Source organism: Dipteris shenzhenensis, chromosome 24, assembly GCF_047967505.1.
Source record: "Dipteris shenzhenensis isolate YYH24624 ecotype China chromosome 24, Dip_SZ_1.0, whole genome shotgun sequence".
NCBI lineage: Eukaryota > Viridiplantae > Streptophyta > Polypodiopsida > Gleicheniales > Dipteridaceae > Dipteris > Dipteris shenzhenensis.
The window spans coordinates 30,179,006-30,202,867 of NC_141619.1; the positions used below are offsets into that span (position 1 = coordinate 30,179,006).

General features: G+C 42.3%; 1 protein-coding gene across 1 annotated transcript in view; it reads right to left on the minus strand.

The window, feature by feature from the left end:
• The window catches only part of LOC147886472 (O-fucosyltransferase 29-like), a 68,520-nt gene that overhangs the window by 17,652 nt on the left and 27,006 nt on the right, over positions 1 to 23,862 (minus strand). The window contains exons 4-6 of the mRNA XM_087395175.1: positions 22,820 to 22,896; positions 3,271 to 3,359; positions 1,667 to 1,853 (exon numbers count right to left, since the gene is read on the minus strand). Coding sequence (XP_087251301.1) covers positions 1,667 to 1,853; positions 3,271 to 3,359; positions 22,820 to 22,896 — 353 coding nt within the window. The remainder of the gene's footprint in view (positions 1 to 1,666; positions 1,854 to 3,270; positions 3,360 to 22,819; positions 22,897 to 23,862) is intronic.

Sequence of the window (23,862 nt, forward strand, 5' to 3'; positions counted from 1 at the left end):
ATAGATGAAGTGCCTCGATCGCACGCTATCAAGGGACTTAACTATCGACGGATCAAAGGACACAAAGGTCAATTGAAGTACATAACATTCGGACTCAAGTCCTCAAGGAGGCAAAAGGCCAAAAGTCAATGACAGTCAGCCTGCATTTGTGCTTTGTTCGCACAATGCTTTTATCCCAGGATTACCAGGGAAGGACACAGTAAGTTCAAAGACAAGACAACAAGCACAAATCCAAGCAACCTATGAAGCCTAAGGACACCCAGCAAGAACAAACCAAGGAAGACAAGGACTCTTGGGTGAGCTCTTTCACATTGAAGCCAATTCGAAGCAACAAGTCCAAAGTCACTAATGAATAAAGCAAGCTTTATATTACAAAGTAGCTTTCCCTGAAAGGGGAGCTCAATTGTACATCAGCTGAAGATTTCAGTATATGACAAGTATAAATTATTCTATCCGAGCGAGGTACTAGGATTAGATCATCCATAGTCAGTCACTGGGTTTCCAAAAAAGTTCATAGGGTGACAACTTCACCAGTATCAAAATGAAGGCATTTGATCCCTTTACAATTCTTGCGAATGACAGCCGGTTTTCTGAATTTTTGAATCAGCGGATCGAATGCCGACTTCATAAGGGGGTGAAAAAACTGTAAATTAAAAGATGTATCGGAGCCTGCATCTTGGACAGAGAGGCAATGATCAACATCTGACTCAGCTGTAGTAACAATAGACCCAACCTTGATTCCAACATCTAATTCAACCATAATCCCTACATCTCACAAGCTCAGTGATCATTTAGCTGTGATGGACTTCCTTATCAATCAGCTGACAAGCCTTAAAGTAAGCTTGATGAGGAGGACAAGATGGTTGTCCTAATCAAAAATATGAGTAATTTAACTCGATTTCAATCTTCCTTAAGGTATTCAAGTTGCTTTTACAGCATTCAATGATATGGTGGCCTTATTGCTGGAGAAAGATCACAGAAATAAGGACAAGAACACTAACAAAAATGAACACATGCATCCTGGACTTGCATCTTCCTCAAAATGGAGGGATGGAAAGAAAATGCAAACGCTTTGATCACAATGAATAATTTTGCTTCCAAAAAAAGGAAAACGAGCAAAAAGAGCATAATTTTTGCAATAGGGAAGAAGAAGAAATCAATATTGACGCCTTCGAGATACATGCATGCACTATTCAGGACCTCAATCTTCAGGATGAAGATTATGTTTTCTAAGTTCTCTGTTTATGTAAGTGTCAATAAAGAGTCTCTGCCTAAGATAGTTCTTAGATTATCCCTATATTCCTTGGTTTTTAGATTAGGCTGCAATGCTCTATGAGAAGGCCACAATGATGTGCAATGAAGCTAAAGAATCTGTACGGATATCATGATAGGTCAAGAAACATGCCTAAACTTCTTATATGGGAGCAGAAGGTACATTGCAGTTCTTATCTATGGGGCTGCATCATTTTAGTGCAGACAATAATGCTAGCTATCATCTGGATAGGAATCCGAGGTTTCTCAATGCAAAACTATCTTCGATTAAGTGGTTTAGAAACTTCAATACTTAAAGGCAAAAGCCACACATTCAACAGTCATTGCCATCCAGGATCAATATTGCAGAAGACTTACTAATTTGCCTTTGGTGTTGCCACCTCATCATACAGACCTTCTTTCTTCGCAGAAGAGGTAAAATGTTCCTAACATAGTATTCTGGTTCACACTTTCTTGGTGCGCGTGTTGAATACAACAGTTCCCTCGCTACTTTCGATTTTGCAGGTACCTCTTTCACAATGACTACATCAGGGGCAAGTGCAGCAATAAACCACTCCACATCAAAAATGTCACTGAAGTTGCTGCAAAATCAATCATTAAGAATACGAACATGGTGAGAAATTTCCAGAATCATATGTAAGCAAAGAAAATTTAAGAATGACAACAAATATGGGCAATCCAAAAACAGGTATGACTTTGTATAGTTGGTCATTAAAGGAGAAAAGCCAGCAAGGACCACATCTCTTCAAGCAAAATGAGTCACTAACATGTGGCATATTGATATTTACACCGTCCTTACCTCAGATATGTGTTCACAGATCTCAGTCAAAACAACTGATAGAAAATGAATCCAGGAACAAGGGGCCAACTCATCGTGTAAAGCTTTGCGAGTACACTCCAATTTCTTTTCTTGCTCTCTCGCATTCCAGCTTCCCTTCAAATGCACCCCATCCAACATGCACAGCAAGAGAGGCTGTGCAGGGCTGATGGAGGCAGATCTGGTGGCTAAAATATAGCCAATGGCTGGGGCAGGAGGAGTGCCCAGCCACGGGCCAAAAAGAAGGGCTGCAAGGGACCTCATGTAGGCCATACCCGGTCGGCCAGTAGAGGCAGGCCCAGCCAGGGTAGAAACAAGGTTGTGGACCATAGAGCGGGATCCGGATGAGCAACACACATGATTGACCAGATCTACCCTGTGATCTGCCCTAGTCTGGCCACAAACACGTCAGAGACTAGTCATTGGGGCACCAGCCGTTAGTTCCCTCGATCCACCAGACAACACTGACGCTTTAGGAAGAGCATCCAGCAGACCAGAGGAGGTGGCAGAGACTTTGGAGCAGAAGTAGCAGCCCTCGGTGCAAAGAGACCAGCAGGTTCTGCAGGCATTTGCACGCCGGTGCCTGCATCATTTTGTTCACAGACTGACCTATTTGGTGCCAATATATACTTGGAAGTTAGTATTTTATCTGTCCTATTTTACTGTACTTATCCCTGACTGTCTACGCATTTCCTTGGACCCCTTAGTGTCTACGTATTTGCTTGGACGTCACTTGTGTACACATTACCTTTTAATTGACTTTGCATGTTGATTAAAAGCTGTGATTGAAACAGTGTTTCTGATAAGTTTATACAGAGCTTGGGCACCGTTGATGCAACCAAGAAAATAGAACCAATTTCAGACTCTATTGAGAAGAGCTTCAACTAATTTTGAAATGATCCCCATGTGTAATTTTCAAAATGTGAAAACGAGCCACAGAATACTCAGGGAGCAGAGCTCATTGGAGCATACAACTTACCCAAGTTCCAACTCCCTTGCAGAATTTTGAAAAATCAGTGACATAGCCTCACACGAATACCAGTACACTAAGGCAAACTCCTATCGGCTTCACCACGTGTCAGCCTTCAAACTTATCCCTATATTTCCTTTATAAAGCTACGTATGTTTTCATTCATTTATATAAGCAAAACAATGTAGGAATCTGAAGTAACAACCCTAACCTGCTATCTTTCCAAAAGGATTCATGATCCAAGAAGGGTACAACAAGTGTGGCATTCAAGATCCGTGCAACCACCACAGCATCAGTAATCTGCCACAACAAGGATCTTGGTGAGGAAACTGGATAAAATCAATTTTCTTTTCTTTACTATCAGGAGTCCTAGATAAATAACACTATGGAGAGAGAAACCATTGCATGCTTTAAGAGAAAATCACTACATAACAAAAGGAACAAGTCAATATTTTGAACCCGCAGATAGGATGGGGTGCAATGGTCCACAATATTTAAGGAGAAGTCCACTCAAAATATGAGGGGACTTTAGTGTTCAAGAGCTTAGTGTTAAAGGGAAGTCAACTCAAAATATGGGTTATTTTAGTATTCAGGAGCTAAAACCCACAATCTCAAAAAATTGAAAATACAAAGAAAGGAATATAAGCTATAATCAACCCCCATATACACTGTACAAAAACTATGCGAAAGCCACCATATTGCTTAAAGCGAATCAATGCTACGTCATAGTATCATTCTATTGGTCCTCCTCCCATATGGTAGTGTTACTCCGACACCATTATGTGCATTGAATGGTATAGCATCACTATGCTCAATTGATGCAACTCAAAAAGAGCTAGCGATGCACTGAAAAGTAGCCCACTTTAAACCATTGATCCCATGGGTGTCATGTTGAAGAACACCTTCTGGTGTTGTACACAGATCAACTCGAAAAGAGGCATTGAATCTCAACCCTTGATATTGCCCTACATCTTGGGTAGTTTCCATCTCCTCGTGAATCACATCAAGGATCTAGGGGCATTCAAGAGCTCCTCCTCTGCATCTCACAACTCTACTACCTGTTGAGCTTAAGCTAGCTTACTAACATAGAATTGACATTTTCCACTGTCCATGATGACCTCACAATGCTTTCTCCCTTCTGATTTCTCATATTGTTTACTCTTTGTGAAAAAATTTGCAACTAGAATTCAATATGACTTGGCATAAGGCTTCTCCTAAGTCCTGCCAACACTTGGGAAGTGGAGCTGCTGCAAAGCCACTCAAGCATCTTGAGTGTCATATCAGCCTCGAATGTGGTACCGTATGTGCTATTCTTGTTGGCCTTGTATTGGCCTCAAAAATGTCAAGAGGCTTCACAACCCGCTCTACGGTCGGCTCATGAACTTTAACATGAAATGCCAAATGAGGGTGCAACCTGTCATGACAAGAGAAATCACTAATCCGTGATTAGAAGACATTAGAACATTATTAATATTTTGTACACCATTGATGTAACATGTATTTGTATTTATGATGGACACTGACCGAATTGTTATGGCGGTGAATCATCTCAGTAGATAGGGCTAGTCGAGCTGGAACCACTGCTTCAGACGGCATCAAATTTGGACATGTGGCACTTACTCTATTAATAAAAATATGCACACGTGTCTAGGTCCTAGGGGTAATAGGAACGAATGGGTGCATTAAGGTGCATTGAAGGGTGATGCTGGATCATAGGCTAAGGGTAGGTGTAAATGGGAAGATGAAACTTGAGTAATCTCAAGGGACGTTAATGAAAGGGTACCACTTCTTCATTGTGAATCTCATGCAACATACTCTCTATTCACCTTGGATTCATCCTCCATCTCTTTCCCACCTTGCATGTAGGTCGAAAAGAGAAACAAGTACTCTCACAAGGACACTCTTCCACCATTGGAGGGCCAATTGGCATTCAAATATTCTGCAGGCAATGCGCACATTTGCATTCTTGAGAAGTATGGTTCTTCACATATGGTATCAGAGCAGCGGCAATCCACACCGGACAGGAGAAAGAAAGAGCGGAAGCGTGCAAGACAGAGGCACGAGCAGCCAACCCAACACAGTGAAAGAGTTTGCACAAGGGGCCGTACAGACAGCGCGACACGCGTGGAAGAGACCCCGCACAGGTAGACAATCCGCAGAGATCCGCACCTGCAAGAGGCCTTGTGACCTGCAAGTAGACCATGAAAGCAAGGTTCGCATGTCCATATGACGAGACCACAATTTCAATGGGCAAAAATCGCAAATTGAAAGTTTTCCTACGCACATTGGTGTTCGCTGATTTTGGAGGTCTTGAGATAAGGACTTCTAAAAATTTTGGTCTTTGAACGGAAAACAGGGTGTCCTAATGCCTCCCTCTCTCTCCCACATGAATGTACCCTTAAAACCCTTGAACCGTGAGGAAAAGAGAAAACCTCCCCCCCCCGGTTCTCCAACAACATTTTACGGAGGTGATCCACCCACAAGTATCCCCTATAACGGTGTCTAGAGCTCCAATCCACTCAAAATAAGTAGCCCAAATGGAGTGTACCAGTTTACAGCATAAAAACAAGGAAGAAGAGGTCAATTCAAGTGGTTTTTCCACACACCAAAGCGGGAGTCGGATAAGTACCACCAACTCTATAACACTGGACTTTTGCTGTAAAATAAACCCCTTTTCTGGAATTATAGGAAGACAATTTCTCTCTTGTATTACTAAAAGAAAAGAATGGAAGGGGAAGGGAAGGGAGACTTGATAATGAATTTGTCCTTTTTCCTTCACGACCAAAAGGGAATTTAGGAAGAGAACACCATCACCTCCTCCTGAAGAGCATAATTTAGATGAGAGTTACACACATATTGAGTATGATAACCCACGTATAAAATTATCTTCATCTCTCTTTCAAGAACCTCCTGATAAGGAGTTTTCTTTTAGAAATGAAGGGAGAAACGAGTCCATCCAACGACAAGGCGCTGAGTTTACAACTTTAACACAAAATCCCATACACATGGATTATAATTCAAGTGAGAGAGAGAGAGAGAGAGAGAGAGAGAGAGAGAGAGAGAGAGAGGAGTCTCCCGTTGATAACTTGGTTCATATGACTGAACAATCCATTGTGACAAAAATTGGAACTAGACTGCTAAATTTTGGAGATGAAGATTTAAGTACCCTATCGAAGAGAGCTAAATTCCAACCCCGAGGGAGAATAGAATTCTCAAAATATGATGCAGTAAGAGAGGCGGATAAATTTCTTAATTGGATTCGCTATTTTGAGCTATATTTTGCCCATCAAGATAAGACCGATCACGAGAAGCTTGCTCTTGCCACACTGCATCTACAGAAGGATGCTTTGATGTGGTGGTCTTATTATGAATGGGAAAAGAGTCTATTCTTCAATGGTCCAAGTTGGTACAACATCTGAGGGCCACTTTCATGCCTCCGAGGCATGAAGAAGAATTCACCTTCAATTGGGAAAGGTTCAGGCAATGTGATAACGAGAGTAACGTTAAATTCACCGCTAGGTTCTGAAAACTCTCTTTAGAGTTGCCTGAGAAGAGTGAGGATGATAGAACGAAGAAGTATTTAGCAACCTTAAGCCCGAAAGTGAGATATGAGGTTGAAATGTTTAACCCAACCACCCTTGGAGACCTCACTCAATTCGCTGAGATTGCTGAGCTAGAATTTCCGCAAGTCTCAATGGCTAGAGATTGAAAAATGTTTTAGGGCTTTTCTCTAGGTATTGAACCCTCGTAAACCCTTCAACAAAGGAAAGGAGAAATCTATTGTACAACAGCCAATCACATCCTGGATGGATACCATCTCCTTCCATGACTGACGATGAGAAAAAAAAGCTAATTAAGAAGATACATGTTTCGGATGTAAGAAACATAAGCCAGGGCATCCATGGAATAAATGTCCTACTCTATTAGCCAAAATTGCCAAGATCAATTCTGTAAACGAGAAAAGCGTACACAAGAGAAAGAGACAAGAGAGGATCCAGAAGAGGACTTATGCCCATTCAAGCAAGAGGGAGTGTCATGACAAGAGAAATCCCTAAACCGTGATTAGTAGACAAGAGACAAGAGAGGATCCAGAAGAGGACTTATGCCCATTCAAGCAAGAGGGAGTGTCATGACAAGAGAAATCCCTAAACCGTGATTAGTAGACATTAGAACATTATTATATTTTATACGCCAATGATGTAACATGTATTTGTATCTATAATGGACACCTACTGAATTGTTATTGCAGTGAATCACCTGAGTAGAAAGGGCTATTCGAGCTAGAGCCACTGCTTTAGATGGCATCAAATTTGGACTTGTGACACTTATTCTATTAAAAATGTGCACACACGTGTCTAGGTCCTAGAGGCAATAGGAAGGGAAAATGGTAGATGCATGGGTCATAGGCTAAGGGTAAGTGTAAATGGGAAGATGGGACTTAGTGATCTCAAGGGACATTAATGAAAGGGCATCGCTTTTTCATTGTGAATTTCACGTAGCATTCACTCTATTCACCTTGCATTCATCCACCATCTCTTTCCCACCTTGCATGTAAGTCGAAAAGAGAAACAAGTACTCTCACGAGGGCGCCCTTCCCCCATTGGAGGGCCAATTGGCATTCAAATATTCTGCATGCATTGCTCACATTTGCATTCTTAGAAATCCGGTTCTTCACACAACCCTTGAAATTTGAATGTAATGTATCAAGTTTCCTCTCTCAAACAATGGCTTGCACAAAATTAGTGCTCGCCCCCCATGCCCATATGCATCCTCTCGCTTCAGGCTGACATACTCATGTTAAGTTGAGGGACTACTTCAGAAGTAACACTATGCAGCGGAATAAAATAATCCTCTCACTGTCGATGCATGCACACACTGAACCCACACTCATGCCCATATGCGTCCTCTCGCTTCAGGCTGACGTACTCATGTTAGAGTAGAGAGACTACTTAAGAAGTAACACTTCCCAGCTGCATAAAATCAACCTCTCACATATCTCTCTCTCATTGTCGGTGCAATGCGCACTCAAAGAAATGTAGAAGAAGATAGAAAAAAAGGACTCAGACTTTATTCATCCACGAGCGTGGGAAGAGGTAAGAAACATCCAAACAGAGAGCTTAGTAACCCCCATCATGTGCGGCCGTATGCTGAGATCTACAGGGAGCCTAGATACTCCTCCTGGAAAAGGCTTCAGTGGAATAGACTGTAGTGTGCCAAAGCCCTTATTTATAAAGTGGAGTGACTAGAATCCCCCCCCAAACCTTTCCAACTCATAAGGAGGCGACCAGATCCAAAACCAACCAGTAAACAGGCTGACCAGATCAGGTGACGCCCCGACTGGTCTGTGACAGAGGCCGACCTGCTTGCTGCATGCCGACCAATTGATACGCCTATAAATAGGCCCTGGCCCTACTGTCAGTGCTGCACTGCTCTCCTGTAGTGCTGCCACATGTATGCTTCTGTCTACAGCTATCCTCCAAACTGGCCCAGTGTTTTAGGGACCTTCGCACTGTTCCAGAGAGTATACCAGCCCATACTGCAAGCCATGAATCAGGCCATCCAATAGGCAGATGTTCCAGGCTTAACCAGGGAACTAAACCCTCGTCCTCCTCATATAGGGGCTCCTAGATGGGTTATGACCTTTTCTAACACCCCTTCGTAATGACTTAACTATGGGCCAATACCCATGCGTCGAATGAGATGCTCCAACTGCTCTCTGGGAAGAGCCTTTGTGAAGATAGTGGAGATAATATCCTCTGTCAAGAAATAAAGCAGATCCCGGATCTCGTCCATAATCAACTCTTGGATGAAATGGTACTGGACCTATGCTTCTTCTGGGCATCAAATATGGGGTTCATTGCAATTGCTGTGCAACTCATGTTGTCTCACATGATCACTGTCACATCCTCCTGAAGAACCTCCATGTCCTTCAGTATCCATCTGAGCCAAACACACTCGCAAGCTGAAAAACATGCTGCTCTATATTCTGCCTCTGTGGAAGATAGTCCAACTATAAGTTGCTTCTTGCTAAGCCATGATATGGCACCTAACACAAGCACAAAGAAACAGCCTAATATCAAGCGCCATATACACAATCTGTCCACAGAGCCCCTCAAGCTCCATGAATAACTTCCATGTCCTTCAGTATCCATCTGAGCCAAACGCACTCGCAAGCTGCCAAACATGCTGCTCTATATTCTGCCTGTTTGTAAGATAGTACCATTATAGGTTGCTTCTTGCTAAGCCACGATATGGCACCTAACACAAGCACGAAGCAACAGCCTAACATCGAGTGCCATATACACAATCTGTCCACAGAACCCCTCAAGTTCACTCCCAATGTGGTACATGATCCCATGATTGTGTTTGTATCCTTCAAATACCTCCAGACCATGAATCCCATCATTATATGGTTTCCCCCTCAGCTTCAATATGAATGAATAGAGGAAACCCACTGCAAAAAATATATCTGGTTAAGTAGTGATGAAATACAATAAACCTCCAACCAACCTTCGATACAATGCTACATCAATCAATTAACACGGGGTTGTCATTGCTTGTCCCAACCTCCATTGGGGTTGGTGCTTCCTTATTTTCATCCCCATAGAATCTTGTCAGTAACCTCTTGACAATACTTTATTAACAGATGACAATGCTATCCCTTTTCTACCAGACTTCTATGCCAAGAAAGTAGTGAAGAAGTCCTACATCTGTCACCTCAAACGCCTCCATCAAGAGTCCTTTGACTTCCTAGATCTTCCTCCTTTGGCCACTTGTGACAATTAAGTCATCTTATGAAGAGATGGACTATACGCCTATCTCATAGAATAATCAGCTATCCAATGATACCATGCTCTCGAGGCGTGTTAAGTACCGCAAAGTCTGCATAACTTCGTTCTTCTCTTGGATGCCGCAAGCCCTCTGGCTATTCAATATAAACTTACTCCTAAGGCTCTCCATTTAGAAAGGTAGACTTCACGTCCATGTGAAAGATTGGCAACTAATGGTGGGCAGCCAAAGTTATGACCATGCATATGGTAGTCATCCTCTTCTGCAGTCTATCAGCAAGGTCCCATGTATAGTTCTTCACAATGATCTCCATTTTTGCCCCCATGGCAGCTCTAGACCTTCCTTTGCTTCCTCAAAGGCCCTTGGTTCCACGATCTTTTGAATCTGAACCATTAGAGCGTAGTTCAAGATCAGAGCTTTCCTTTGAGATCTCCTCACTTCCCAACTGCTCTCTGGAATGTTTTGGACTCTTTATTCCTCCAGGGTCTTCAAGACCACCTTTCTAGCTTCCTTTCCGTTACCACGATCTGTCTTGTTGGCTTTTGTGCCTCTGATTTTGACTCCGAATCTTCAATCTCTAGATCCTTTGTCTCCTTTTCTTGCATAATAGCAATCTTGGGTCTCTAAGGAGGAACAACTGTAGCCTCTAATGCAGTTGCTAGCAGCTCAGACTCTTACCTTAGCTTTGTTTCTGTGTTATACAGCCAAGAAGCCTTTGATGCCTGAATGCAAACTACAAAGATGCAATTCTTGCTCTACGGATCTGACTTTGCTCTATCTACTTTGTTCGCATGTACAAAAGCGCATTAGAACCGAAAATCCTCAAATGAGAAATGATAGGTTTCTTACCATAGTATGCCTCGAATGGGCCCCAACCGACTTGGTCTTTGTCTTCTTTAGGATGTAGACTTGTTTTATCTACTTTGTTCACATGTACAAAAGCATCAAAACCGCAAACCCTCAAATGGGAAATGAGAGGTCTCTTATCATAGTACGTCTCATTTGGTCCTTGTCTTGTTCAAGATGGGAACTCCCAACAACATGGACTACCTCACTCCAAAAGGGTCTGGGAAGCTTCTTCCCCTCAACATACATAGCCCCATCTTTGTGATTACTCGATTCTTCCTCTCTACCACCCTCTTTTGCTAGGATGTACCTACAAGGGTCAACAATCTCTTGGTCCTTTCTTTCTTGCATAAGCATCGAAAGCCTTTGAAGTGAATTGTCCCCATCTATAGATTCAAAATTTTTACTTTCTTTCTTGACTCCTCCTCGACTCTAGCCTTCCCTTCATTAAACTTATTGAATGCCTGAGATTTCTTTGCTATGTGAAAGACCCATGTCATCCTACTAAAATCATCAATAAAAGTAAGATAATAGGTGGCTCCAAAGAATCAACGTGGTAGACATCTTTCCAATTATTCGGAAAGAACCACCTCTAGTGGAACCTTGGCTCTTGATGTAGCCTCCTTTGGGAATGTTTCCCAATACTCCTTGCGCTACATCCAAGCCTAGCGCACCTCTACACAATTCCTAGTGTATGGAAGTCCATCCACAAATTCAACCCTCTGCGTTTCTAAGAGAATTTCACAACTGTCGTACCTGAATCTCTCATGCCACAAGTTTGAATTGTTTGCATCTACATGGGCCCACAATGCCCTGATTTTGTACAACTCATGTTTCTATGTTCCTTGTGCTATGATCGTTTTGGTATCCTTTGATCGGACCGGAATTTCTTCATCATAAAACTCTATCTTTATCTTATCCTTTGTAATCTCACTAACAAAAAGCAGATTCTTGCATATAGCAGGTACATAGAGAACATTTGAAAGTTGTATTTTTCTCACTTGACTCCGTAGCGAATGGAATGCTCCCAATTCCTTTGACTGAGCACTCTTGCTATCTCCAATACATAGTCACAACGAATCCGGGCATGCAAGCTGCAACACCTTGAACCAATTCTTGTTATTGAACATGTGTCTCAAGGGGTCACTATCAACAGACCAACCATCAATGTCCTCACCCACCACTGCATGAGCTATGCATTGCTATATTACTAGAAAGAGATCATATTTTGGCAACATTTGCTAAGCATGGACCTCGAGGGGCCACTATCAACATACTAACCATCAATGTCCTCACCCACTGCATGAACTATGCATTGCTATATTACTAGAAAGAGAATAAGCATGTGAGAAGCCAATAAGGGCGCTCGAGAACCACCTGACATTCCTAACAAACTTTGAACTAAGAAAAACACTCAAACAGAAACAGAGTCTCCCTCTTGAAGGGATGCCTTCCTTTAATTCCTTGGATCAAATTACGAGGGTATCAACTTTGGCTCTAGAGTTGAGGAACTAATGAAGTTGTAACCCTACACGGTAGAATAAACTCAGCCTCTCACACACACACGCTAAACCAATGGAAGATAGGAAAGAAGAACTCAGACTTTATACATCTACAAGTGTGGGAAAATTGCTTAGAGAAGAGCAAGAAACATCCAACAAGGAGCTGGGTAAAACCACGGCCAACTGCTGCTATATGCTAAGATCTAAACGAAGCCTAGATGCTCAAGCACTCCTCCTTTGTTGCCTAGAACTAGGCTTCATGGGATGGAGTACAGTGTGCCTAAAGGCCCCTATTTATAAGGATGGAGGGAGTAGGCCCCCGTGCTGCCACTCTCTGCATGTGTTTTGCTTTGGGGTGTTTGTGGATGCATTCTACACACACAAACACACACACTTCTTCTTCTTTTTTTGTGAAAAGATTCATCTTTTATATTACAAAGTCACAATCCCAAAGCAGGATGTGCTCACTTTGGGGTGTTTGTGGATGCATTCTACACACACAAACACACACACTTCTTCTTCTTTTTTTGTGAAAAGATTCATCTTTTATATTACAAAGTCACAATCCCAAAGCAGGATGTGCTCAAGCACATCAAGAGAAGATGTCAAGATATGACAAATATACATCATGTTCAAAAGTCCCTATTTGCAACCAAACCAAAAAAGATTGTTGCAAAACAGTGCCGGGAAAATGGGGGATCACCACAGACTCTATGATTTCTATCTTTCCAAAGAGTCCATAGTGCCCAATACCGAACCCATACAAAAAACAAACCCTGTCAGTGTGGGTGAATCCCAAATAACTAGAAAGATTTTCCAAAAGCAGCACTTGGAAATCTAGTTTGTAAACGCTAGCGCAGCAATCCCAAAAAGTCACACGTGTGAGAGCAATGCCAAAGAAGATGAGGCACTTACTCTCATGGAGCCAAGCATATGTAACAAACAGGAGGAGCAACATGTGTGCGTGACAAAAACTGTCTAGATGGAAGAACTCCTAACAATATTCTCCAGAGAAAAACCTATTGTCGAAGTGGAATTTTAGATTTTCAAATCCCTCGTAATCTCCGTCGCCACCATGTGCAGGACGATTCATATGTCAAAGGTTGTTTGCCCACTATGAAACCCAAGGCAAGGGCTGAAGAACCTTATACAAAGAAGAAATTGTTATGTGAGACAGCTTCAAGGGACAACATGCTCACCCTGGCAAATGAAGTGTCTAGTCTTGAAGCCAATCCTAAATTTCCAATATAATGTTGAAGCATATGAGTAATAAGATACCAAACAAGACGGTAACGCATGCCAAGACTGAATTTCGCAATAGCCTGAGGAAAAGAAAGAGGGGTCCCATTATCATGAATCACATCTACAACAGAATCCAATTAGATTGTTGTCGACAAGTAACCATCCAACCAAGAGGATAATCCAAATGCTTGCATACTCTCAGGAGATATTTCTGATGTATGGACTCTCTGGTGCTTAGTTCAACAAGGCTGTCCACTTAGTGCATTGCTTTATGCTATTGCTACACATCCATGCTTCAGTATGTGGATCACCTAGTAGCAACAGATATGCTTCATGGTTTGGACAGTCTTGGCAGTGGTATGCTGATTACTCATGCATATGCTGATGGTTCCTTTTTAACTCCAAGGAATACTCAGCAAGATTTATCCTCTCTCATGCAACTCTCTCTTTTTGGTCTGGCGCTGGCCTTCATGTTAATTTTCAGAAATCCAAATTGTTACCTTTGCATTCCAAGGAATAGCATTCTCTTTTATGGAGAGAATGACCTAGTGAAATTGTCCAACCAAATCAGCTGGTTCCTCAGTCTTACTATCATTGTAAAGCCAATAAACAATATTCTGTAATTTTTTGCCAAAACCCAATACACGCATAGTCTATGAAATGAAATCCCATTGGATTGTGTCAAAAGCTTTAGCGATGTCAACCTGCAATAGTTAACATCTTGCTCTGTATATTTAGCATATTCTATACTCACATATGCATTGGCAATATTATCTGTAATATGCCGTCGAGGAACAAAACCATACTGAGCAAGATGAAGGCCATCATCCAGATACCCTTTAATGCAATCAACTACCATCTTGGTTATGATCTTGTAAACAACACACATAAGGGTAATCGGTCTCCAATCAGCCTAGGATTCACATATATTCTTCTTTAGAATGACCTTGACAATCCCTTTTTTCCATGAATCTAGTAGATGCTGATCTTCCCAAGCAAAATTGATCATGCATAAAAGAGGCAGCTTAAGAATATCCCAGTGTGCAAGAAAGAACTCAACTGTGAGACCATCCCATCCTGGAGATTTCCATTTGCCACAGGATTTTAAAGCATCAGTCAACTCTATTTCAATAAAAGGCATTTCCAACTCAGAAGCCTGCATAGGAGAAACAATGGGAGAGAACTGAAGGAGAACATTCCTGGCTTGAAGAATATATTGTGAAGGGAGATCTGCCATCCCAAACTGACGCGAAACATGATCAACACATGCTGCAGCAAGTTGTGCTCTTGAAGAAGTCCAGACATAAGAGCACGACAAAGTCTTCATGTAATTCTTACCATAAGTCCTAATGACAGATTGCATGCGAGCAAAGAAAGCATCCCAAGCATAATCTATATCAATAAGACTTTGACAAAAAGAGGCTGACATGCATTATAAACCATATCTTTGTAGGTATTATGCTGCAAGTAACTGTTGTTTACAATGAGCAGCCTTCTATGAAATAATCGATCATCTGGTATATCATGCAAAGATATTCTCAACCAAACAGGAGCATGATCTGAATGCACAAAGGTATAATTCACCCACATTTTTTAAGTAAGATTGTCATAATGCTGTGGATTAACCCTATACCAACGATCCAGGCGTGCCTGATAGCAGGAAATTGCATTGTGCTGAAATGTGAAACCTGGCATAAAAGATAGAGATTCTTTCTATAAGTCGGTCAAACGGAGCTGAAGCAAGAGCTGAGACCAATGATCTCTTTCAAATGCCAACATATAAGTATGTCCAGATGTATTATCTCCAAGTTGAGGAGCATTATTAAAATCTCCACATATGAAGGCATGATAATGCCCGGAATAGCTTTGCATGTCCTCCCAAATTTTGCCTCTAGCATGAGATGATTGTGGGGCATAAACTGAAGCAAACTCAAAAATCTCTCCCTGAATTAAGCACTGCACAACAATCCATCTTCCATAGATATCATTAAAAGCCACTGCAGGCTGCAATTCATGTCTCACCAGAAAGACAACTCCTGAAAAAGAATGCTGTCCAGCATAGAAAATGAAAGTGTCCATATTGTCCTGCATACATGTGCTGATTGTGCTCTTGAAGAGCTACAATGTGAGGTTGTAATTTATTGAAATACACCCAAACTAGTTTCCATTTCCTAGTATCAAACAAACCCTATACATTGAGAGTCAACCATTTAATATGGGACAACATAATTACAATATATGTACAGCTGAGCCCAAAATGCAAGTCAAGTCTGCACCAGGGTCAAGGCTCCTATCCTGAGGTAAATCCATTGCCTTTGGAGAGGACAAAGTAACAATGTCCTCCTCCGCTGGAAAAAGAGTACGATTGGCTGTGACAGCAGCCCAAATAATGTCTACACCCAAATTTTGTTCAGGGGTGTGACCATTAGAAGAAGCCCCATTCCAAGTGCGAGGAGGTAAAGGTCTCCTGGCTGCACCAATTTTTTGTGGAGTTTGGCAAACTTCCTGCAAAGTCTTCTCTTTTCCTTTTCATTGAGAAGTAGAGGGGAGTGAAGCAGTAGCACTTCCATTTGAAACAGCCGGTGCTTTGCCTTTATCCTGAGCAACATATACCTGCCGAGTACCTTTGTTCTTAATTGCAGGAGTGCCAGCAAAATCCTTATTTTGCATCTCAACAAGCATAGAGTCTTGTGGCATTTTTTGCACACGCAAGGGACATTGTGAAGCCATATGCCCAAATTCCTTACATTCAAAACAGGTGCCCTTAAACAAACCCCATTTCAGCTTGTAGAAAGCGCTACCCATTGCAACATTATTTATTGTAACAAAGTAGGACTCAGGAGTGGGATTATCAGTATCCCTAAATCATAGGGTCAAAAACTTGTTGCAACATAGGATGAAAAGACTCCAGAAAAAAAGAAACATCTGTATCCTAAATAGAAAGAGACTCTGGCACAGTCTTCACAATCATAAGAATGGGATCAATATCTGTACTCTCTGAAGGAGTATCGGACGAAAGAGCTGCATTAGATAAATCATGAGTCAGCATGTCAACTTCAGTCGGAATATCAACCTAAGAAAGAGCATGTGAAGCATCCTTTATGATCCCCTCTGCAAGGGACACATCCATATCCTCAGGAGAAGAAGGCTGATGATGCACAACAGGGGTACAATCCTCAGCCTCTTTAGCAAGAGAAAGATTGACTTGAGATTTATCTACCTTCCTCCAGTAGTGCTTCAGAACAGTAGAAGAAGGCTTCTCCAATGAAGCCATAGCAAAAACCGAAGGAGAAGGGAGAGTAACCTTAACAGCTGAAGAAGGAGCACGAGGAGTCCTAGATGTAGAAGGACGATCACGTGCAAAATGGTCAACCTGTCAACACCGATAACATGCAGTGGGAAAAGATGCAAAATGCAAGCTGATGCGCATCGGATGAGCAAATCCCAAATCAAGATCCAGAGTAGATGACACAAGCTGCATCATATCCCACAAAACGCAAAGGCGAACATCACGGGAAGATTGCAAGAACTGTTGTTGCGAAACATGAAGAGACCTCCCCAAAAGTGTTGCAAGAGTAGGAAGATGCTGAAGAAGAGGCACAGAAAACGCTTTGAGAGTAATCCAGACCGGACAGTGTGTCAAAAGGGTAGCAGATGGATCAAAAAGTGGATCCCAGGGCATCACATAAGCAAAGAAACCAGCCCCAGGAACACCAACACAACTGACAAGTGGCTCCACCACATCAGTTGAAGAACAGTGGGCATAATAAAATCCTTTGCCCACAAAAACAAAGGAGGAAATACAATCCGAACCCACTGCAGCTTCAGTCCACCGACGAAGATGAGCTACGAAAAGAACTCTGCCCATGAAGTAGAGACAAACCCCAAACTGTTGAGCATGTCGAAGACCTGAAACCAGAAGGGCTGAATCCAAAGAGCAAACAAAGGGGGAACCCAATGAAGGAACATCTGTAATAGAGGCTGAACATAACTGGTGCAGAAGATCCAGCTGAAGGGAAGAAGAAGGACCATCTGCGAGATCAAGCTTCGCCGATTTGAAAGAGCATGAAGGAGCCAAAACGCCTCACTTCCGTCAAACAAAGACACGTGTAGGAGGAGAAGAGGCAGAAGGAGGAGCTAAAACGGAGAAGACAAAAGGAGAGTCGGTTGAAGCAACATCAAGGAAAGACCGGAAAGAAGTTCACTGCTTGCAGAGGAAGAACCAACTGTACAAAAGAAATATCCAAAAGCTGTACGGGCAAAGGGTTTTACGCAAGGAAAGGCTAAACAGCAGCATGAAGAGGTACAATCATCTGTAGAGGCTCGTACAGCCTGTACGGACAATCGTACAAACTGTACGGACGGCTGTGCAGGTCATCTAGCATGCAAGCAAGGTACGGATGAAGGCAGAGAAAAAAGAGGCTCAAACGAGGTATAAACAAGGTGCTGCAAAACTGGTATGGTAGGCTGCAAAACTGGTACGAGAGGCTGCAAGATCTGTACGGAAGCCGTAGAGAAGGTTGCAGCTTGGAGCAGGCTGGATACAGACAGATTTGCAGGATACAGGCAGATTTGCACAGGGTGCATGGGTGTACGGACAGTGTACAGCAGCGGGCTGAGGGACAAACGCAAGTACAGACAGAAGAAGGAAGGAGACGAGCTTGCCACCACACACACGCACACTTTTTTTTTTTAGTGAAATCTTATATTTCTATGTGGGAAACCTCAAAAAGAGGTAAAAACCCACCAAATAAGTACAAGAAAAAAATTTTACAAGTAAAACCTCAAAGCAAAAGTCATGAGGCAACCAAGTAAAAAGTTACATATCAAGCTAGAGGAGGATCAAACACAGCATCCTCCAGCTTCAAATTATTGCTCTGTAAAAACTGATGCAGTGATGCCAGCTGTTTTTTGTCCTTGTGATTCTTCTTGATATAGGCTGGTACCCGAAATTTCTGAACCACAGGGTCAAAAACCTGTTGTAACATGGGATGAAAAGATTCCGGTAAAAAAGGCCCTTCTGAAAAGATGGCGTAGGCATCAGAGGCAAAGGAGCTAGATCAACATCTATATCCTCTGACGAAAGAGCTGCATCTGATAAAGTAAGACTCGGCATTTCAGCTTCACTTCGAGGATCAACCTGAGAAAGAGTATGTGCAGCATCCTGTATGATCCCCTCTGCAAGGCGCACATCCATATCTAGAGGAGAAGGAGGCTGACGATGCTCAATGGGAGTCGGATCCTGAACTTCTTCAACAAGAGATAGATTAACCTGTGATTTTTCTACCTTCCTCCAGTAATGCTTCGGAGCAGTAAAAGAAGGCTTATCTAGTAAAGCCTTAGCAGAAACCGGAGGAGAAAGAAGAGTAAACTTTACTGTTGAAGAAGGAGCAGGAGGAGTGGTCATGGAAGCCTAAGGGCAAGCACGTGCAAAATGACGAACCTACCGGCACCGATAACATGCTATAGGAAAAGAGGCAAAATGAAACCTGATGCGCATCGGATGAGCAAATCCCAAATCAAGATCCAGAGTAGAGGGCACGGGATGCACACCTACACACACACACACACACACATATATATATATACATATACACATCGTGTAAGCCTTCTTCCTTCTAGACATGTAGATCCTATTCCAAACATTTAAAATGTCTTATAACAGGCTACATCAACACTTGAAAATGCCAGGCAGCAGCACCATGGAAGGCCATGGTGGACTTAGCAAGGGTATGATGACCTTGACTGTTTTCTTTTGGACTTCAAAAAAGCTTATACTTGAGCGGATTTTTTTGGGAGGGTTCTAGTGATTTCGTATGCCCGGTCCTAAAAATTGTAAGGGACAACTATCCTACATTGTACATATCATTGAATATTCATTCTTTTATTTCAACACAAGCTCATCGTAGCCAAAGCTTCTAAGGAAAGAAGGGAGACTTCCTAGTTCTATGTACATGCAGCCCCTCACATACCTGTAACAAATCCAGCCCAATTCTTGGTCCTTCTGTGTGTAAAGGTCGGACATTGTTTCTCAATTCCATTTTCCATCATGTTTAGAGCTGTCTACTAGGAATCAGAGTAAATGCATTCCCCTGCTGATCATTGCAAGATTTTGTGACTTGGACTGCGTTTTATTTCATCAACCTTCCTATCGCTACCAAATTCATCTACTACAGTCTGCAGGTACACTACAAGCCAATTCCCAAATTTGGCAGTCCGTTTCCCTCAGGGTTGCTGAAGCTATAGTCACAGTGGTTATTATTCGACTTCAATTCCAGTTACAACCTGTCACAAATTGGGGAATTTATCAAGGAAGCAAGAAATGGTTGGATCAAAGGAGTCAAAACACTTGGAGTATTTTGTTAGGAAAGGACGTATAGGAGAAGGTCGAAGGCTCTCAATGTAGGCTAGCTATAAAAGCTGCTCCTCTAGTTGACCACCAAACCAAACGTTACCACTACCAATCACAAAAAAGATTTGCAGGGGATGGTGTCAAGCCTGGTCCAGCAAATGACTTAGCAGCTCCTTCGATTTGACCAAAAAATATTCCCATTAGGAGCCAATTGTTCACAGACACAGACCTGCAAAGGAAGAGCAGGACCTAAAACACAGGCAGGGCATGCATGGCGATCTCATGTGAGCGGCAGGTGAAGGGGGGGTGCAGATATAGTTTGAAAAGGGGATTATTTTAGATAATGAAAGGGAAATATGTTAGCACCCCATACAAACCAGGGTAACTAATCAGCCAGCTCAGTGCAGACGAATTATCATAAGGACATGTGTACGATGACTTCAAGAAACCAACCCGGGCAATTAACCTTTCTATTGACATTGATAAGGCCTCCAACCAAATGTCTCATCCCCCATGACAAACCAAGCAACAAGTTACTGCAACACTACCACCCATAATATAAGTCTTGCCCCACCCTCTGATTTGGCCGACTGGCCATCTTCCACAGACCAAATTGGTCTGTCATACTGCCGAACAGACTGCTGATGAGTCTCTACACCAGCCAACTTGTCAGGACACACCAATTAGGTGCTGGGCTATCTATGCCCCACAAACCCCATTGATGGGCCCTTGGCTTCCCATCTGCCCCACCTTTGCCCCTATATGGTCACTGTTGCTGGCCTTTATCCACAAACCCATGGGCTGATCCTCTTCATTAGATCCCCACCCCACATCTGCAGATCTGCCGCCCTCTCCATTCTCGCATGGCATTCCTTTCACTGCCCACGTGACTGCCGCCCTCTCCATTCTCACATGGCATTCCTTTCACTGCCCACGTGACAGTCCTGATCATTGCACCATAATCTTCTACATCTCCATGTGTCCCACATGGCAGCCTATATATGCTGGCCACCCTGGCAGCTATTCTTACTGCCATATTTAGCCCGCGTGGCTGCTCATGTGTCAGCCTAGATGCTGTCCTCGTGGCAGCCCTTGCCTTGGACCAGATCCATGAAGATCCACCCATATGGCATACATATCTCATGTCCATAGGGTACTCTCTCATGCCCGGCCATCCTATGCAAATATCATATCCCCATGCTCTCCTTGTTTGGGGGCTTACAAGAACCCTCTACTGCAACAAATAGACTCCAAGTATGATTCTATCAAGTATGCTTGATTGGTCTGTTAACCGTTTAGAAACACTTGAAAAAGAAACGTTTGGAAACACCACAAAATGGTGCTTTGACAGCACACGTTTGAAAAAAACCTAAGCCCAAATCCACATCAATTTGGACATTTTCTTGGTATCCGTGCATGTGCACAACGGTGTGTTGTACTTGTGTGTGATAGCAGCATCTCCTCGGCATTTGTACTGGCAGGTTGCTCCATACACATCCCCTTTTTACTGCTCTCCAAAGTCCAAGCCCAAAGCCCAAGGGGTCACTTGTATATTTTCTGTAGGTCAGTTGTGATATTTTTTTGTATCAATGATGGTTTGTATTTTGCTACGTTTGGCCTCCATCCTATTGATAGAGGCAAGGGTCAAGAAACTAACCAGAAGGTGCAGAATGGTTAGATGACCACCATCGATCAATATAGCAAAAATGATATGGAGTTCAATCTGCACTAGTCTCTAATCACTCTAGCATCATGCATGTACCATCATGGTTCATCTATGTAGGCTATGGGCTGTAGCGAAGTTTCTACAAATTTTTTACCTTGTTGGTTGAGACTTGTCTTTGGCTGTCCGGGCCGAATTGATAGACCAACTGAATGTATCATGCTTGCGAAGGATCATTATCGCATGCGGCTGCAAAGGACAGGTTGTTTCTGTCCACAAGAGTAAAGTGATGGGAGTCTTTTGAAGCTAGCACTCCAAAACAACAAAGATTAGCCATTACAAGAAACATCAGACCTCAAGATGGAGTTGAGTGAAGTCTCTTCCAACTATCAATCTCCCATCCCTCTTTCAATCTCTCATCCCTCTTTGCTATTTTGGATTTCATCACATTATAAGATTAAGAGTTCTCTTTCTTTCAAGTCACACTTGCCATGCTTGATAAAGAATGTGATGTGGATCACTTACTTACGCAAGTTAGAGAAGTTGCATTCTAAGCGAGAGTCTGAGAATCCAATCACCATAATTGTCAATGATGGGTTGCTCAATGTGGACGAGGAGGAGAAAGAGGATGAGAATGAGAATAGAGACAAGGACAAGACAAGGAAGAAGAAGAGGCCCAAGCAGAACAAATTGAAGCAATAGCCTAGATTTGATTCTTCAAAGTTTAGATTCTCAAAGGTTCTTAAGTTAGTGTAATAAGCTAGTCAGTGGTAACTCTAGAGTCTACTGATGTTTTGGTTTTTCTTAGCTGTCTACTTAGTGACTAGTCATCATTGATCATTGTGAACTCGGAGGTTTGAAGTCACACTTTTATATTTTGCAACTTGCAAGTTGTAAGCTGTTTTTTTGACTCTGTAATTTTGTTTTGTATTTATATGCCCAGGCCCCAAGCTCTGTAATTGATCTCTTCAAGAGTCAAAGCACAAAATGATTTTTCGTTTAATTTTAATAAAATTTGTAGCTTATAAGTTGTGTGCTACTATCTATAATACTAGTATGTTAAAATATGCAATTGAGCATATATTTAGTGAAATTATGATACAAAGACCTAAACCATGTTTCGAAACTTCACCTGGGTTTTTCAAACTTATCAAACTTTTTAAAACCTCCAATCGTTTGATTGTAACTATGGATAAGTTGATCCAAATCAATCTAACACCTACATTTAGACACTTATGTTACTAATACAGCAAAAAATGGACAAAGATCCACTACTTACACTTCAAACAGACCAAAACTTCAACATATCCAAAGCTGGTGCATGTGTTGCAAAAAAACAAAGTTTAACACGCAAAAAGTAACTTACTCCAATCCTTTGTTGATTTAGCCCTCCACTTGTTTCAACAAAGACATAACCATTCGACTCCCATTCTGACACGCGTCCTGCATTCACATGCACCTATCAGCTCTCTTTTGTTTGAAATGCATATAACACCAAAGCATCACGATTGCAACATAGCAACAATAGCAAGTATGTACTGCCTCTCTTTCGATGTAACCCCTTTGCAACAACCAGAGGCACTCTCAAATACCTATTTATTTCTAGGCATCCAAGATTTGATCATATTCCAACTATGTTCCTATAGTAGGGCCCGAACAAAGGCCATTCCTTCAATTTAGATAAACTTGAGGTCCAGGGCATTTTTTACATCATCAACACCAGACATTTCCAAAAGCTTCTCATCAAAGGATTGGGTTTGCCGCTTGTCAACATGGCGATGTGGGGTGTTGCCATTCTTTACACATGGCCCCACTATTCCGAGAGCACATGGACCTGTGTACTTGGTCAAAGTCTTATCCACTAAGTTCAAGCAAAAAAACCGTATCAGTTTCTCTGTTAGTTATTGAAGGCACTGAGACATTAGCTTGAAGTAAGATATTGTTAGAAGACGAAATCCCTACAAAGGATATCCCGCACCGAAACACTGATAGAGGGGCCCATGAATTACACACGGAAGTGTTTCACTATGGAATCAAGCTCCATCAACATCTGTACTTCATAGGCATTTATATGTGTGCAAGCCAGCAAATAGATTGTGCATCAAGACAAATACAAAAGCAACACGTAGACAAAACCTTTCCCTGCTTTGTATGTTGTTATTCTTATCTATTGCAACTTACGTTCAGCACTCTGTCTAACTTGCTCTCTCTTTTTCCATCATTTGGTTTCAGAGCATCTGCTTCTCTCCCTGGGCTCCTGCCATTGTCCGCGTGTGAGAGTGCTCTTAGATCCTGAGCTCCTACCTTTTGGACCAGCTCCCACATCTTCAACTTCAGCTCCCAAGCTCACGTAGCTCCAGCTCCAGCTCTAGCCTCGAGGGGCCGAACACCCTACACCTATAAGTCGTA